This window comes from Suricata suricatta, chromosome 14 (assembly GCF_006229205.1).
Source record: "Suricata suricatta isolate VVHF042 chromosome 14, meerkat_22Aug2017_6uvM2_HiC, whole genome shotgun sequence".
In the NCBI taxonomy this organism is placed as follows: domain Eukaryota; kingdom Metazoa; phylum Chordata; class Mammalia; order Carnivora; family Herpestidae; genus Suricata; species Suricata suricatta.
In genome coordinates this window covers 74832502-74848168 of record NC_043713.1, presented here as the reverse complement: position 1 = coordinate 74848168, position 15667 = coordinate 74832502, and the positions used below count along the sequence as shown (strand labels likewise).

General features: G+C 49.5%; 1 protein-coding gene across 1 annotated transcript; it reads left to right on the top strand.

Moving 5' to 3' along the window:
- The first annotated feature begins 1074 nt into the window (after positions 1 to 1074).
- HSPB8 (heat shock protein family B (small) member 8) lies at positions 1075 to 15275 on the top strand. Its single transcript, XM_029922546.1, has 3 exons — positions 1075 to 1920; positions 8305 to 8368; positions 14272 to 15275. Exons 1-3 carry the CDS (start codon positions 1554 to 1556, stop codon positions 14429 to 14431), a joined length of 591 nt encoding a protein of 196 aa, XP_029778406.1. The 5' UTR covers positions 1075 to 1553; the 3' UTR covers positions 14432 to 15275.
- The last annotated feature ends 392 nt before the right edge of the window (positions 15276 to 15667 follow it).

Genomic DNA, 15667 nt, shown 5'->3' with positions numbered 1-15667 from the left:
TGATGGTAACTGTTGTGCTCCATAGTACTATTTTTAGCAAACGGCCTCAGGCAGGCACTGGTGAACATCAAAACGATTTCTCAACCAGTGACTCATTGAATTCCTTAACACTCCCACCCCGCCCCACCCCAGGAAGAAGGCAGGGCTGAGATCCTGAAGCCCCCCAGAGGGAGAAGGGCATGCCCAAATTGCCCACCTGTTGTTGGGGACAGATCAACGTTAGAACCCAAGCTGAAGGGGCTATTAGGTAGACAATTTACAAACTCATTCTCCAAGCTATGTGAGAGGGGCAGGGAAGTCTAGAAAATAGGTCCTCTCTGGGCTTCCAGTTTCAGACCAGACGTCTGCCTTGGCACAGCAACTTCTAATAATTATTATTATTAACAGTCATACTATTACTACTACTAGAGGCTACCATTGGTTAACATTCCCTGTGATCCTTTCCTCATCTGCAAACTGGGGACAGTGGCACTTACTTCCCGGGACTGGTGGTGCGGCTGAAGCCGGTTAATATTTGGAAAGCACTTAGAACAGGGCCAAGCATACAGCGGGCGTTATGTAATGGAGAACGCCAAATTGAATATATAAAAGTGTCAGTCTGCTAAATGTTTAAGGATGATTACCTCACGGGATCCTCATGACACATCCAGGAGGTGGCTACCATTGTGCCCCTTTTACAGGTGGGAAAACTGACAGCTCACAGGTGGCTGGGGAATAATGTTACTGCTCTCAGAGGACACTGAAGGCTGGATTAGGTGGGGATTGTGGCCCAGAGCCACCTGCCGTCAAATCCACTGGGCTCCCAACCCTCTCCTCTCCTTCTGCAGGTCCCCAAGCAGGGCAGGACGCAGCATGCTCTGGGGAAGGTATTTCCGAGGGTGACCTGAGCCCTCAGCAGGCAGAGGGTTATTAATAGCCGGCCTTTGCAAAGAGAGTAGGGAGGTGGCTCCGGGAGGGAGGAAGCTGGGAGGAGGGGGCGGAGCTGAGCCCAGCCGCGGGGAGGAGAGTGTCCGGACAGGCTGGCTGAACTTGGCCCCTCCCCGCCCCCTGGGAGTCCAGCTGTTCCCTCCGCGGATTCTCTGGGGCTGGTTCATCACCTCCGAATACTCCTGTGACAGGAGGAGTTCGCAAAGCCCGCCTCCAGTCCCGAGCAGCAATAAATAGAAGGCTCTCGGCCCAGAAGAAGCAAGAAGTTTCTAGGCCTGCGTCCCTGGGTTTATTAAGCTCCTGGCTCTCCTCTAGACATCTCAGTGGCTCTGGCTGAGAGCCTGGACAGTCTGGGAGGACAGTGACTGGCTGATCTCTGGTGAGGCAGAGCGGAGAGGGGTCCTCTGGAATCCTGCTGGACCAGCTGGTGGTGGCCTTTGGAGTGTCTTTGGGGGCTGGGACCCCAGCCGGGTACACACCCCTGTCCTTGGCAGTGGATGGTTCAGCATTTTCTGAAGCAGCAAAATAAGCCTGGAGGGCTAGCCCACCCACATCATCTTGCTGTGTGACCTTGGGCAGGTGGCTGCCTCTCTCTGAGCCTCCGTGTCCCCTCCAGCTCAGTAGCCATGGCTGATGGTCAGATGCCCTTCTCCTGCCACCTCCCAAGCCGCCTGCGCAGAGACCCCTTCCGAGACTCATCCCTCCCCTCGCGCCTGCTGGATGACGACTTTGGCATGGACCCCTTCCCGGACGACTTGACCGCTTCTTGGCGCAACTGGGCCCTGCCTCGATTCTCCCCAGCATGGCCTGGAACCCTGAGGTCAGGCATGGTGCCTCGGGGGCCCACGGCTGCAGCCAGGTTTGGGGTACCTGCCGAGGGCAGGAGTCCCCCACCCTTCCCTGGGGAGCCCTGGAAAGTGTGTGTTAACGTGCACAGCTTTAAGCCAGAGGAGCTGATGGTGAAGACCAAGGACGGATACGTGGAGGTTTCTGGTGAGTGAGGGGCAGGAGTGAGAGAGGGCCGGGAGAAGGGTGTAGGCCTCAGCCCTGGGAACGGCCACGAGAATGTTCCCTTAGCGGGTGAGCTGTGACAGCGTGACACAGGTGACTTCAGAGCTCAGGAATGCAGGCCACAGAAGTTATCTTTGTGAAAAAGCTCTCCTCGCCCTGGCTTCCAGGAGACACCTCCACCTGACCAGCTGCCGGGCCCTTGGAAGGCTCTATCAGTCAGAGCACAGTCAGGGAAGCAGAACCCACGTCACAGGTTTTAACAGAAAAAAAATTAATAGAAAGGAGAAGTGAAACAGATAGAGAAGAAATCCAAAGCCAAGGGCGAGATGGGGCCCGTGGCACCCATGTGTTTCATGCTGTGCCATGATAGGGCTAACAGTCAGTGCAGGCTTCAAGAGGAATGGGCCCCTTGTTCCAGAAAAGGAAACCGAGGCAGGACAGTCACTCTGAGGACACTACCTAGGCCCTCGATTGAGCGCTTACTCTCTGCTTGGCAGCGCACTGCGCCCTTTACCTGTAGCATCTCAGTTAAGGCAACCAGAGGAGGTGGGGCCTGTTTGTCTCTTTTCACAGATGGGGAAACTGAGCCCTTTTTACACATGAGAAAGCTGAAAGTAACTTGTCCAGGGCCCGCCTGGATTCAAACCCAGGCTGTCTTGGGAATTGGGAGGCCAGAAGTAATTTGATGATTTATTGAGCACCTACTAGGTACCAAGAACTGGGCTAAAACTCTTCTATTCCTTCTCCCAAAATCCTCACTCCAGCCCCGAGACGCAGGGCTGTCTGCTCCCATTTTACAGCCGAGGAGGCTGAGGCCCAAGCGGGACCTGTCCAAGGTCACACCATGAGTCAGCAGCCGGCAGAGTGTGGGCCTGCCCAGGACGCCAGGCCCGGGTCATTGCCACCACATCCCAGCCTGGGAGAAGGGAAGAGGAGACAGGAGACTCTGTCCCTGTTAAGCAGGGGGACAGCTCTCTCTCTCTTCCCTGCCAATTAACGCTCCATTAAGAAGAGTGGGTTCCTGGCACAGGACCGCAGGCCAGAGAATCAATAAAAGCCATTGCGAAGGCGGGCTGGGCAGATACAAGTTCTAGCAGGGCAGGGCGGCGCGTCGGGGGAGGTTTCAAAGCCTGGCAGGGCGGAATTATAAACATCAGAGGCTCTGCCGGGTGTGGTGGGCCGGGAGACAGGCTGGGGACATGTGCGGAGGGAGGGGTGCAGCCAGGGCTTTCCGGGCGGGCTGGGGAGGCAGACCTGGGTCCTGAACATGGCTCCGCCACTGACCAGCAGGATGTGTGGACTGTTTATCTTCCCCGTGCTTCGTTTCCTTATCTGGAAATCGGGGTTCTGGTGCCTGAGGATTGTTGTATCAACTGAGCTGATGGGGGTCAAGCGTGGACAAGGGATCGGTACTCTTACTGCCGTGATTCTGCTGTTATTAAAATGCTGGGCACAGAGTAAGGCCCCGGTGCACCATGACTGGGACATGCTCTCTGAGACCTGGGTTCAAATCCCGACACTGCCAGATGGATGTGGCCAAGAAAGTCTTCTCACTGTTCTGAGCCTCAGTTGCCTTATCTGCAGAATGGGGATCATGGTAATATCTGTTCTGCAAGTCTTAGGGAAGATTACATATAAGCAGACAAAATACTGTTTTTAATTAAGATTCCAGGGTCTTCCGCCCCAGGTTGGAGGGGTCCCCGTGCCCTGTGGCCCCTCTAAGAGACCTCTGAAGTATATTTCCCCCATTCTCCTCCTTTGTAGGAGCTTCTTTTTTTTAATTTTTTAAAATGTTTATTTATTTTTGAGAGAGAGGGAGAGACAGAGACAGAATGCAAGAGGGGAAGGAGCAGAAAGAGAGGGAGATACAGAATCCGAGGCAGGCTCCAGGCTCTGAGCTGTCAGCACAGAGCCCAATATGGGGCTCGAACTCACGAACTATGAGATTGTGACCTGAGCTCCAGTCAGAAGCTTCACCGACTGAGCCACCCAGGTGCCCCTCTAGGTGCTTCCTAGCAGGTTGGCTCTGGCAGCGCCAGGCTGGGATCGCAGCTAAGTGCCTTACTAACCCAGCAGCACTGAATGAGGCTTTGAGTGAGTCTTGGGGCCTCAGTTTCCATATTTGTAAAATGGGATGGTTAATTGCTTAAATTAGACAGTCAAAGCCTTTTTAGGCTGTAAGATACCTCACATGTGTGTACTTAGCACCCTCAGCTTGACAGAATCCAAATCCCCTGACAGTACACATAGAGAGACTCGCATAAAATGGATTTAAGAAATTAGATTGATATCAGGGTTCCATTTAAAATCAGACCCAGTGTTTAATCCTGTATCACATCATGATGGACCTATTCTTCTTGAAGCGCTCGGTGCAGGGCACTGCGCTAAATGCCTACATAGGTCAGCTCCCAGGTTCCTCATGTGGACTTTCAAGGAAATTCAGGTAGGTCTGTGATACCCACTTTACAAGTGAGGAAATTGAGGCTCAGAGAGATTCCCGGATCCTGCATGGCAATGTCTGAAATTCAAAGCCAGGCCTGCTTAAATAGTTCCGGATAGGGGCGGCTGGGCTTTCTTCTGATTATACGGCCATGGGCAAATCCCACTGCCTCTTGCGCTTCAGTTTTACTGTTGGCCTTAGGTCTTAGGAGGAGTCAAACTAAAGCAGTATTTGCAAAACAGTACATTTTAAGACATCACTAGGCATCTGAGAAATGGAAGGAAGGCGGTACAGAATCTTAAAGGTGCCAGAGGAAACAAAATTATAAACAGGCCTCCTTACTGCAGGACTTATCAGAGCTTTGATTTGCCAATGTAGTTAATGGACCTCTGGAGGCAGTCCTGTCTTATCAGACCACATATGAGTGTCCAGTTCCAGGGAAGTGTTTGGAAAATGCTGGACCAGATGCTTTCCATGATGCTTCTACACCCCAACTCCCACCCTGCAAGCAGCAGCCAAAAAATGTGCTCTTCATGGGCCACTGGGCGCGGCCCTGGCCAAGAAAGAACTGGAAAGCCCAGAGGCCTTATTCCCACCCCCTCTCCTTAATCCCAAGGCCTCTGCCTCCCCTGGAAACAGCACCTTCTTTCTTTAGCTGGGCCAATGGCTTTCCCCGAAGTGCTGATGCCTGCTTCTTGGCACCTACATTTCTCTGAGGCATGTTGAAAAAATAGCAGCCGTGAGGGGCCTCTGGCATGCCCGGGCCTCCAGAGGAGTTATTTTTTAAAAAAAGAATCACAATTCCTTTTTTCTGTTTACGAAAATAAAATATTTCCATGGCAGAAAATGTAGCTAGGAAAGCAAAATAGTTAATTAAAAATCACTCATAATCCTTAAGCTGCCCCAATAAATAGATATTCAAAAATATGCAAATTCAGCTACGAAATAAGCCTCTGGTAGTGGCATCCACTTTCAACCAGGCTCCTCTTTATGGAAATCTTGGAGCTGCCCCTGCCAGAGATCCTGCCCTCCCCAATCCCAATACCCTATTTTCAAGGCATGGACAGGAAAGCTGATTGTCACCCCCATTTTAGAGAAGAATAAACTGAGGCTCAGAGAAGAGTAGAGATGTGCTAGAAAGTGGTAGAGCAGAGACTGATATCCAAAACTTACATACCTTTGCTCCAGCATTTCCAAGCTGTGTGACCTTTGGCATATTGCTTACCCTCTCTGAACTTTTGTTCCCCACCCACAAAATGGCAATAAGGAAAGTCCCTGCCTTCTAAAGTTGTTGCGAAAATTAAAGGAGTCGCTCTAGCAAGGGCCGGGACAGTGGCTCACACCAAGAAAGCACTATATAAGAGTTTGTTATTACCAGTCGTTTGATCGTCACCGTTGCTTACTATCCCCAGGACACCAACGGGGCAAAAGGGCTGAGTCAGAGGCGCTGGCCAGTCCCCAGGGGAAGCGGGCCTCTGGAGGCCCAGGCTCTGGGGGGAGGGTGTCAGAGAACAGACAGCGCTCCTCCGGCCTCCGGCCTGGGTTAGGGCTGGACAGTTGGCACTCACGAATTTGGCAGGCCCAAATCGACTCTCCCGGGGGCAGCACATTCAAAGCCTAGCGTGTTCTGGGTAACCAGACACTCCAGTTTAAGAAGGAATTCCCATCCCTGGACCCCTTTCCTCCCAGCCGGTGAGAGAATGAATTGATGCAACCTTTCCAGAGGGCAATTAGGCAATACAGGTCAAGTCTCAGAAGTTCTAGAACTTAGAATTTATCCTAAAGATATCATCAGGCCAGACGCAAAGATCCAACTGTAAGAATGTGCGGTGCCCTGAGGGTCTTTCTAAGGTCAGATACCATCTTGGTGTCCAGAAAGCCAGGGATTGGCCAAATGAATTTAGGGATCTCTGCAGCAGAGCGCTGTGCAACCATTAAAAAAAAAATCACGTTGTCGAAGAATATTTGGCGTAGCATGGAGAAATAATTATAATGTGTTGGCAAGAGATAACAGTGTTGAGCATCACATACAGTATGATCCCATTTGCTAAGATATGTGATATGCATCTATCCTATATAACATTTATGGCTGTAGAAAGAAAAGTCTGGAGCAGCTACAAAAAATGTGGTCTCATCACAGTGATGGAGGGACAAGCAGTTTTTATCATTTATTTCTGTGTTTTCTACACTTTCTCACATACACATGTCTTATCTTACAGTCAGAACAAAGTCAGTAATAAAGAAATTAGGAATAATAAAAAAAAAGCAATGGATAATAAAATCGCCTATAAATTGTCAGTTTTTTGAAAACCTAGGCTGCCAAAAAAAATCCCATGAGGTTATTTTTTTAATTTTTTTAAATGTTTTTATTTATTTTTGAGACAGAGAGAGTACAAAGCATGAGCAGGGGAGGGGCAGAGAGAGAGGGAGACACAGAATCAGAAGCAGGCTCCAGGCTCTGAGCTGTCAGCACAGAGCCCAACTCAGAGCTCAATCCCACGAACATGAGATCATGACCTGAGCCGAAGTCAGAGGCTTAGCCAACTGAGCCACCCAAACGCCCCCCACGAGGTTACTTTCAGTCTAGATTCCAAAGCTTCTCAGAAGGGTGCCCCTGTGGAAATGAGAGTTCTTGGCCCAGGAATGTGGCCCCACCGAGGAGGAACAAATAAAGATAGGAGCCAAAAGAGTCCACTTTGCACTAATCTGGTTTGTATAAAGAGAAATTAGAGACTTTCCCCATTAAAAAAAAGAAAACAAATGAGGACCAGCCAGTAGGCTCAGAAGTTGCTGTATAAATTGCAAGGTGATAACCAGTTTGGGCCCAAACCTTCCTGTAATCATATCTTTTTTCCTTCCTAACAAAAGAAAACTGCTCTCCCCTGCTGCCTCTAGAAGGTGGGGAAGGTAGAGTTTCAAATCTGTGGTGTCTAAGGTGTCATTTCTTTTTTTTTTTAATTTTTTAATTTATTTTTGAGAGACAGAGAGAAACAGTGCGAGCAGGGGAGGGTCAGAGAGAGAGGGAGACACAGAACCGGAAGCAGGCTCCAGGCTCTGAGCTAGCTGTCAGCACAGAGCCCGACACGGGGCTCGAACCCACGAACTGTGAGATCACGACCTGAGCTGAAGTCGGAGGCTTAACCCACTGAGCCACCCAGGCGCCCCTAAGGTGTCATTTCTTAAGGAAAGCCCCCTTTGGAGAGTCTGGGAGGCTATTTTCTGTTTTTTGGTTTTCAGCAGATTGAAACATTATTTCCAGGCAGTTCATCCAGTTTTAAGTACAGATAATGTGGCCCAAAAAGCTAATTACAAACTGCAACAGGCAGAGGGGCATCAGCCCCCCAGCACTTGGTGGAGACTCAGAGGGAGCTGGTTCGGAGCTCAGGCCTGCCGTACACCTGCTGAGTGACTGTGGGCCCATCACTGGACCTCAGTCTCCACATCAGTAACCAAGGGGGAAAGAAGCCCGCCTTCAGAGCTAGGCAAGGCTCTATGCATCGTAAAACCAACTCGGTGACAGATTAGCTCTCAGCATAGACCTCACTTCCTCCCTACCACCCCTCTTGGGATGTGAGTGTGACTGGCTGGTTAGCGGAAAGGGCTCAGAGGCAAGACTTAGAAGATACAATGCAACATGTGGTCAGTTTCCGTGACTTCCTAAATCTAACTTGTAACTGCCTATACCAACCATCGAGGGCTCCTGTCTGGCCCCTTGTTTTATTCCATCTTTACAACAGTCTCGGCTCAGGTGGGCCCATTTAGTAGATGAGGCACTAGAGAGACTCAGAAAACTGGTGTCACTAGGCTGACCCCAAGCCAAATGGTGAGGCAAGGGCAGGCGCAGAATTCAAACCCGAGTCTGAGTCCTGACTGAAGAAGTCCCGGGGGACATCGATGGTGATGTGTGGCATTCTGCTCCCTTCTAGGCAAACATGAAGAGAAGCAGCAAGAAGGCGGCATCGTTTCCAAGAACTTCACGAAGAAAATCCAGTAAGTGCCCTGGCAGTGTGGGTTCCAGGGTGAGGGCGGAGGGGCGGGCAGTGCCTGGGACCCAAGACCTGGAGTGCCTCGTCTTGGGCATCTCTCTTTCCAGATGAGCCCCAGTGCGGGGAATTGAGCCCTCACACCTAAAGGGGAGACAGTGCCACAGCACACATCTTGTAGGGTCCCAGAAACGGGAGGGGGGGACACATAGATCATGCCATCACACCTGGGCTCAGTGCCCTGGGAGGTGGGGAATTAACAATGCCGCTGTATAGATGAAGAGCCCGAGAATTTGAGAAGCAAAATGATTTGTCTGTGATTCCATGAAAATCGAGGCACTTGCCCCGTGGCATGCTTGGGGGAGGATCTCCATCACCATCAAGAAAGACCCTCCCCTGATGCCCAAGGGCCCAGTGGAATCTTTCGAGGCTTGCTTACTCTAAGCATCCCACTGCTGGGAAAGCAGGAGGCTTCCCTTGAGCATCCACAAGAATGAAGCCAGAACTTGTCCAGACATCGCTGTTTCCTCCTAGGAGGGTTGTGGGGGCTGAGAAGGGCACTGAGGCACATGAAGGACAGGTTTTGATGAGGGGTGCGGGAAAGGCTGAGCCTCAGGGAGTCACGCAGCAGTGGGAAGACCACCAGGCTGGGCCAGTGAATCAAAGGCACCCCAGGGCCTTAGGGTGATGGCTGTAGGGAGGGAGCTGACAGCAAAGTGCTGATTGGGACACACCTCTTCCCTGTGCTCAGTTGTCTGGCTGCCTGCACTTCGGGCTCTGGTCCTGTCCCAGTCAATGCATTTAATCTTTGCAGCGGGCAGAAGAGACATTACCCTCCTTGTGTGTTGTGTAAACTAAATTCCCAGAGGTGTAAGGAGCTACCTAAGGTCCTTACAGTCAGAATTTAGCCCCAAACCGATCCCTGAACTCAGTTCAGTGCTCACGCCTGGAGCAAAGGATGCCCTTTCCTCACCAGTACAAGGGAGGGGGTGGGTCTGGATTCCGGAGCCACAGAGTGAAAATGAAATAAGATCACAGCATAGCCACCAGCACACAGATGGTCCTCATAAGCGGCAGGTTGTTATTACTATCATTGGTGTTGTTGTGGAGTCCTAACTCCACCCCCAGCCCTGGCAAAAATTTCCACGTCTGGAGAGATTGCACCAGCTGGATTCTGAGGCTTCCTTCAGCTTTGGGATTCTGCAGTCCCGTCTCTCCTGCCGTGTGCCCCATTCCTGACCCACCCAGCGCCTCCGAGTTCTTAGAAGCCCATGGACGCTTCCTGATAAGGCAAACAGCTAACTGTTTCTCTTCATGGTCGCTGGCTCGTCTGGCATCCCCAAGACCCACAGCTCTTCCTGGTACAGTAGCAGTAGGCAGATCACAGGCTGCTGAGAGGGAGCGGGGAAGGAGGGGAGGGCAGACAAGTGCCAGAGGCTGATGTTTCTTTGAAGAGACTCAAATAAGGTCTCAGGATGGAGTCACAGGCAGGGGAACGCCGTGGAAGGGATTGAGCTGGAAAGAAGTCAGCGGGTTAATCATGTTTTAAAAACGTGGATTTCCTCATCTCTGAGGCCTCCGGGGAAACAGCTTGCTGGGGTGACTTGACCAATAGAAATGTTTAAAGCTGCTCAAGGCACAGGCTGCAACTCAGCCAGGGTCCAGCAGCTGAGTTGAGCTACTTGTTATAATACTGGGCTAGCCACTGAGCCCCCCCAAGTGCCCTCCCTAGCCTTCCTGGCTTCCTGACCCTGTCCCGGGGACCCTCCGAGCCTCCCCACATTCCAACAACAGGGGGTCCCCAGGACCCTCCCCCATCACTATGGCATGTGTCCATCCGTTCTGTCTGCTCGTTGTCCAGCTGTGCCGGTTGCTAAATATTTAGAAGCTCACCTCTGGTTATAGGGAGACCTGACTCCATGATAAAGAAAGTGGGTAGCTTGGAGCAACCAACTGAACTGCTCTCAGCTTCTGTCCTGCATTCCCTCTGGACCACGCTGTGATGGAGAAATGAGAGCATGCGTGCAAAGCATTCGGCACAGGGTCCAGACTCAGTGGTCAGTCTGTAGGGACTAATACTATTTTTAAAAAAACTTTTGCAAGGCTGGAGTCACATGAGAGCCGCTGGGACCTCCCGGGACCCCCTGGCTCTGCCCAGGCTCTAGACACCAAAGATGGCCCTGGCCCCCTCTCAGGAGGCTCCGTTGCCTCTCCCTGGAAAAACTCTGGTCATCAGAAAACAGGGAGAAGTTTTTCAGCCAGACTGAGATCCTTGGAGTTTTCCACCCAGGCAGGCTGTTTGCCTGAGCCATGACTAGGAAATTCATCCCAACACATCCATCCCCATGTGAAAGGTGCCATGTTGACCGGATGAGGGGGAACAGGAGAGATCTTGTGGGCTGGGAGCAGGGCAAGACTGTAGATGGGATCTTTCCAGAGCCAGCTTCAAGATAAGAACAGGAAGCAGGGGACGCAGGAAGTCATCGATGGAGGATGCTCAGAGTCAAAGCAAACGTTAGTTCCTTCCGCTACATCTTCCCGGGTGTCTGTTTTGCTATTTACTGACACCTGTAATGTGTCAAGAGCCATGTCAAGAGGGTAGAGATGTAATATTACTTCACCTTTTAAAAGAATCCTGTGGAGCCAGGGTTATCAAGCCCATCTTGTGGATGACAAACCTGAGGTTCAGAGGGATGTTGGAACTCCACAAAGGTCACACAGCCAGTCATGAGCCAGATCTGGGATTCAAACATAGATCTCCCCACCTTCAAAGCCTATGGCCATCCTTCCAGTGTAGGGGAAACTGGACTGCAGTCATTTGAAGACCGTCTTCAACTACTCTCTGCTTAATGTGTTTACATTCCCGTTTTATTATTTGCTTATTGCTCTTTCCTTTTGGCTCAGGTTGCTTTTGAGAAAGTTAAATTCCTGCCACTTATGTTCACTGAAGAAGGCAATCATAAAACAAATCTAGTGAAAGAAAAGTGAGGATAAATTCAACTAGATAGCATTACCTGCTTAAGGGTTTAAACCTTAGATTAGTTCTTTCTCTCTTAAAAAGAGACAATAGCAAGGGATAGAGGCTAAGGGCATGAAGGATCATGGTAACATTTCGCTGAGGTGTTCATTTGGATGCAAATGGAAGGATTGAAAGACAACGGAAGAGGTATAATTTTCCCACCACGGTGGTTCAACATACAGGTCACCTGGTGAGAGACCTTGAACAAGTCTGTTTTCATCTCTGAGCCTCAGTTTCTCCATATGTAATATGAGGGCACTGTTCTGAACAATCCAGAAGATTCTTTTGGCTTCTGACATTTTGTAGTTCGGTGATACCACAACGTATGCTAAAATATTCACAGCCATCCAGATGCCCACTTAAATGGTCAGTGACTGCAGTAACACTGGGGAGGCTAACATCTATTGAACACTGAGGACGTGCCTGGCACTGGGCTAAGCCCTTCACTTTCATCATCCCATGTCATTCTCTCAGGCAGAAACTGTTAACCCACTTTTCACATAAGGACATAGGTTCAGAGAGGCTAGATCACCAGTCCAAGGTCACACAGTCAGCAAGAGTCAGAATTCAAATGTAGATCCGCCTGCCTGCAAGGACCCTACCCTGAACCATGGCTGCCCTGCCCCATTGCACCAGGTATGCTACGGATTAGCACGCAAATAGTTTAAAAGGAGTCAGCCCATCCCCAGCAGTGGGAGGGAGGTCCAGACTTTTGGCCTGGTCTGTGCTTCCGAAGTTTGACTTGGTATCTGACCAAGTTCCTGGCTTCTCTTCCATCCTTCCCAGCAGGCGCCTTGTTAATCTGGCTCTAATTTGGCAGAAGTCCTCTGGGTAGATGCTGCTCATGCGGCTACATGTTACTACTCATAGGGAAAATGCTGCACCCCCTTCAGGAAGGATCTTCCCCTGACCAGCAAAGAGACTGGATCATTTCTTGGTTCTTTCATCAAAACCCCTGCCTTGGGGCACCTGAGTGACTCAGTTGGTTAAGTGTCTGGCTTCAATTCAGGTCATGATCTCACAGTTCGTGGGTTCGAGCCCCGCATCAGGCTCTGTGATGACAGCTAGCACAGAGCCTGGAGCCTGCTTCAGATTCTGTATCTCTCTCTCTCTCTCTGACCCTCCCCTGCTCGCACTGTCTCTGCCTCTCAAAAAATAAAAAATAAAAACCATTAAACTTAAAAAAAAAAACCCTGCATTTATAACAGGCAGAGCCATCCTGGACCAGTGGAAAGATCTATGCTGATTGGCCCTCCTAGTTTCCCTACTGTAATCCTTTTATCAAAAGTCTGGTGCCAGAAAAAGCAGAGCAGCAGAACATCATGATCAGCAACTCTGGGTTTGGAGACCAAGATTCCAGTTCCATTTGCATATGCTTCTTACCAGCGGTGTGACCTTGGGCAAATTGCTTCACCTCTCTGTCCTCGATTTCCTTATCTGTAAATTGGGACAGTAACGAAACTTGCCTGGTGGAATTATTGTTAAGAACTAAATGAGGTGATATGCAGGTGAAGGTCGTAGTTTCCATCATATTTATTCATAATGGCATCCCAGTGAGGCCATGAACATGCTCACAATGCCAGTGGTCTGTTGAAGGAACCATGTCTCAGATTGCCTCATTCACCCCAAAACAGTCCAAAAAAAAATCATAGTACATAGCTTCCGAACTGGAACCAGAGTTGGATTCAGAAACCCTGTCTTTGAGGTTCTCACTCACTGAGCATGTCACTTGATTTCCCCAAGCCTCTGTTAAATGTTTTATGCAACAGGCACATTAATTCCTACCTGTTAACCATTGTAGGCTCATTATAAAGTGCTAGCCAGGTAATGCCTATAAAAGTGTTTTGAGAACAAAGTAATTATGACCTGCCAAGAGCTACTTCAGATGTGACCCAAATTGTGGCTCATTCTTTTTCTTTTTTTATGTTTATTTACTTTGAGAGAGAGAGAGAGAGAGAGAGAGAGAGAACACAAGCAGGTGAGGGGCAGAGAGAAGGAAAGATAGAATCGCAAGTAAGCTTCCCAACATCAGTGCAGAGCCCAACGGAGGGCTTGAACTCACAAACTGTGAGATGATGACCTGAGCTGAAATCAAGAGTTGGATGCTTCACCATCTGAGCCACCCAGGTGCCCTCAAGGCTCATTCTAAGCATCATGGAGTATGTTACCATGTGGCCAGCCTGTTCCATCATTGACTCACCAGTGACGCATTCTGTAATCAAGCCCTCTCAGCGGGCACACTGCAAATGCCAATGTGTTACCTGCTTTGAGTGACACCTTACCTATGTTCTATAAATCGAGAGGAGTGGTGGCCATTTCCACCAGCAGCCATTCCAGTGTGAGTAGAGACCTCAACCAAGGACCAAATATCTGGTCCCAGGGACCTTTAAAGTTACTGTTGGAACACCACTTTCCCATTTGCAAAGCATGTTCAGACTCCGTCTCATTCAAATACTATACAAGTTTAATATTACTATTTCTGTTTGCAGATGAGGAAATTAACTCTGAGCAATTGCGTGACCTTCCCAAGATCATACAGCTAGAAAAGGGCAGAGCCAGGATTCAAACCCAGCGTTGTATGCCCTAAGAGCCTCAATGTGTATCAAAATCATTTTCTTTTGGGGCATTTGGGCGGCTCCGTCGGTTGAGCATCAATCAGACTTTTGGTTTTGGCTCAGGTCACGATCTCACGGTTTGGGAGTTTGAGCCTTGCATGAAGCTCTGTGCTGATAATGTGGAGCCTGCTTGGGATTCTCTCTCTCCCTCTTCCCCTCCCCTGCTCATGCTCTCTCTCACTCTCTCTCGAGATAAATAAACTTAAAAAAATATTTTCTTTCAAGTGTAAGCTATATTAAAAATAATACATGAATAATATCTTGTGCTTCTCCTAGGCTTCCTGCAGAGGTGGATCCTGTGACAGTATTTGCCTCGCTTTCCCCAGAGGGCCTGCTGATCATCGAAGCCCCCCAGGTCCCCCCTTACTCACCGTTTGGAGAGAGCAGTTTCAACAACGAGCTTCCCCAAGACAGCCAGGAAGTCACCTGTTCCTGAGACCCCAGTCTTAGCCCATCTTGATCCCTCCCCAACTCCAGGGCTTCTCTGATTCCAGAGTACATTACTTTAGCTGAATTTGTAGATTTAGTGTGACTAAAATGTTAGGGGTGGGGTGGACTGACCACGGACTCCCTGGGTAGTGCCGTAGTAGATGTTTCCATAGGACAATACAATTGACATGTCCTGCTCAACTGCATTAGGCCAAAATGCTGGGAGGTTTTCTTTCTTTACCTTTTCTCTCATGATGAAAATGTTGCACGTTCTATAGTTGCAAAACAGATAGAAGGGGATGTAACATTTCACATTGTATCTTACCTTGCAGCTAATGCAAAAGGTTACTTTTCTCTGGGGACCTCCCTGTCACCCAGATTCTTATTCTGGGCTCCCAGTTTCCATGCCTGCCCCATGGTGTGGTTGATGGAGCCCATTAGCTCACCCCACTGTGTTTCTGCGGCCCTGGCTTCCAAAGGGTTATAGACAGGTCTTCCATCCCCATAGGGGATTTATCCAACAGCCACATGAAAACAGCGCTTTCTGCTCTTCACCCAGGCATTTATAGCATGTTCCCAAGTTGGCACTCCCTGAGGACTCTGGAAGCCCATTTATTCTATGGCTAGAGTCTTCCCTTTCTCGGGCTTCCTATGTCCAATTTGGGATTTTTACAGAGGGGGCTGTCTCCAAACAGCTCCACCAGGAACCAAGCAAAGGCCAGACCGACTGGCAGGCAGGCTAGTGGTGTTGTGTATATGAGTGAGATGTGTGTGTCATTGTTATTTGAATTGTGCTGTTGTTTAGGGGGAAATGACAGTAAATAATAATAATAAAGGAGCTGATGTTCTTAGCTTTGTGTGCTTCTTTTGGTGACAAACTAAATGCTACACCACTTAGATACCCAGGTTCATTCAGTAAGGGACGCTTGTGCAAGTAAGGCAAGTAATGATGCTCACTGAGCATTTCAGGGCTATTGTTTCAGTTCTTAAGCCACCAAGAGCCCAGAGATCTTTGTCCTCTGCCATCTCTGACAAGTCCACAAGATCTGTCCTCGTGTTTGCAAGATGGCTGCAGCAGCTCCCGTCATCCCATCTCATCTCCATATGACAACACACAGGAAGAGAAGATGGGGTTAAAAAAAAAAAAAAGGCTCCTCATTTGACTTTCTCTTTTATAAGTGCATAAGATATTTTCCAGGAAGTCTTAGAAGACTTCTTTTATCTCACTGACCCAAACTGAGCC

Excerpts from the sequence above, each read along its gene's own strand:
- HSPB8 (XM_029922546.1), top strand. The coding sequence starts at position 1,554 with ATGGCTGATGGTCAGATGCCCTTCTCCTGCCACCTCCCAAGCCGCCTG. Across the intron at positions 1,921-8,304 it reads CGGATACGTGGAGGTTTCTG|GCAAACATGAAGAGAAGCAG; the intron begins GTGAGTGAGGGG and ends GCTCCCTTCTAG. Across the intron at positions 8,369-14,271 it reads AACTTCACGAAGAAAATCCA|GCTTCCTGCAGAGGTGGATC; the intron begins GTAAGTGCCCTG and ends TGCTTCTCCTAG.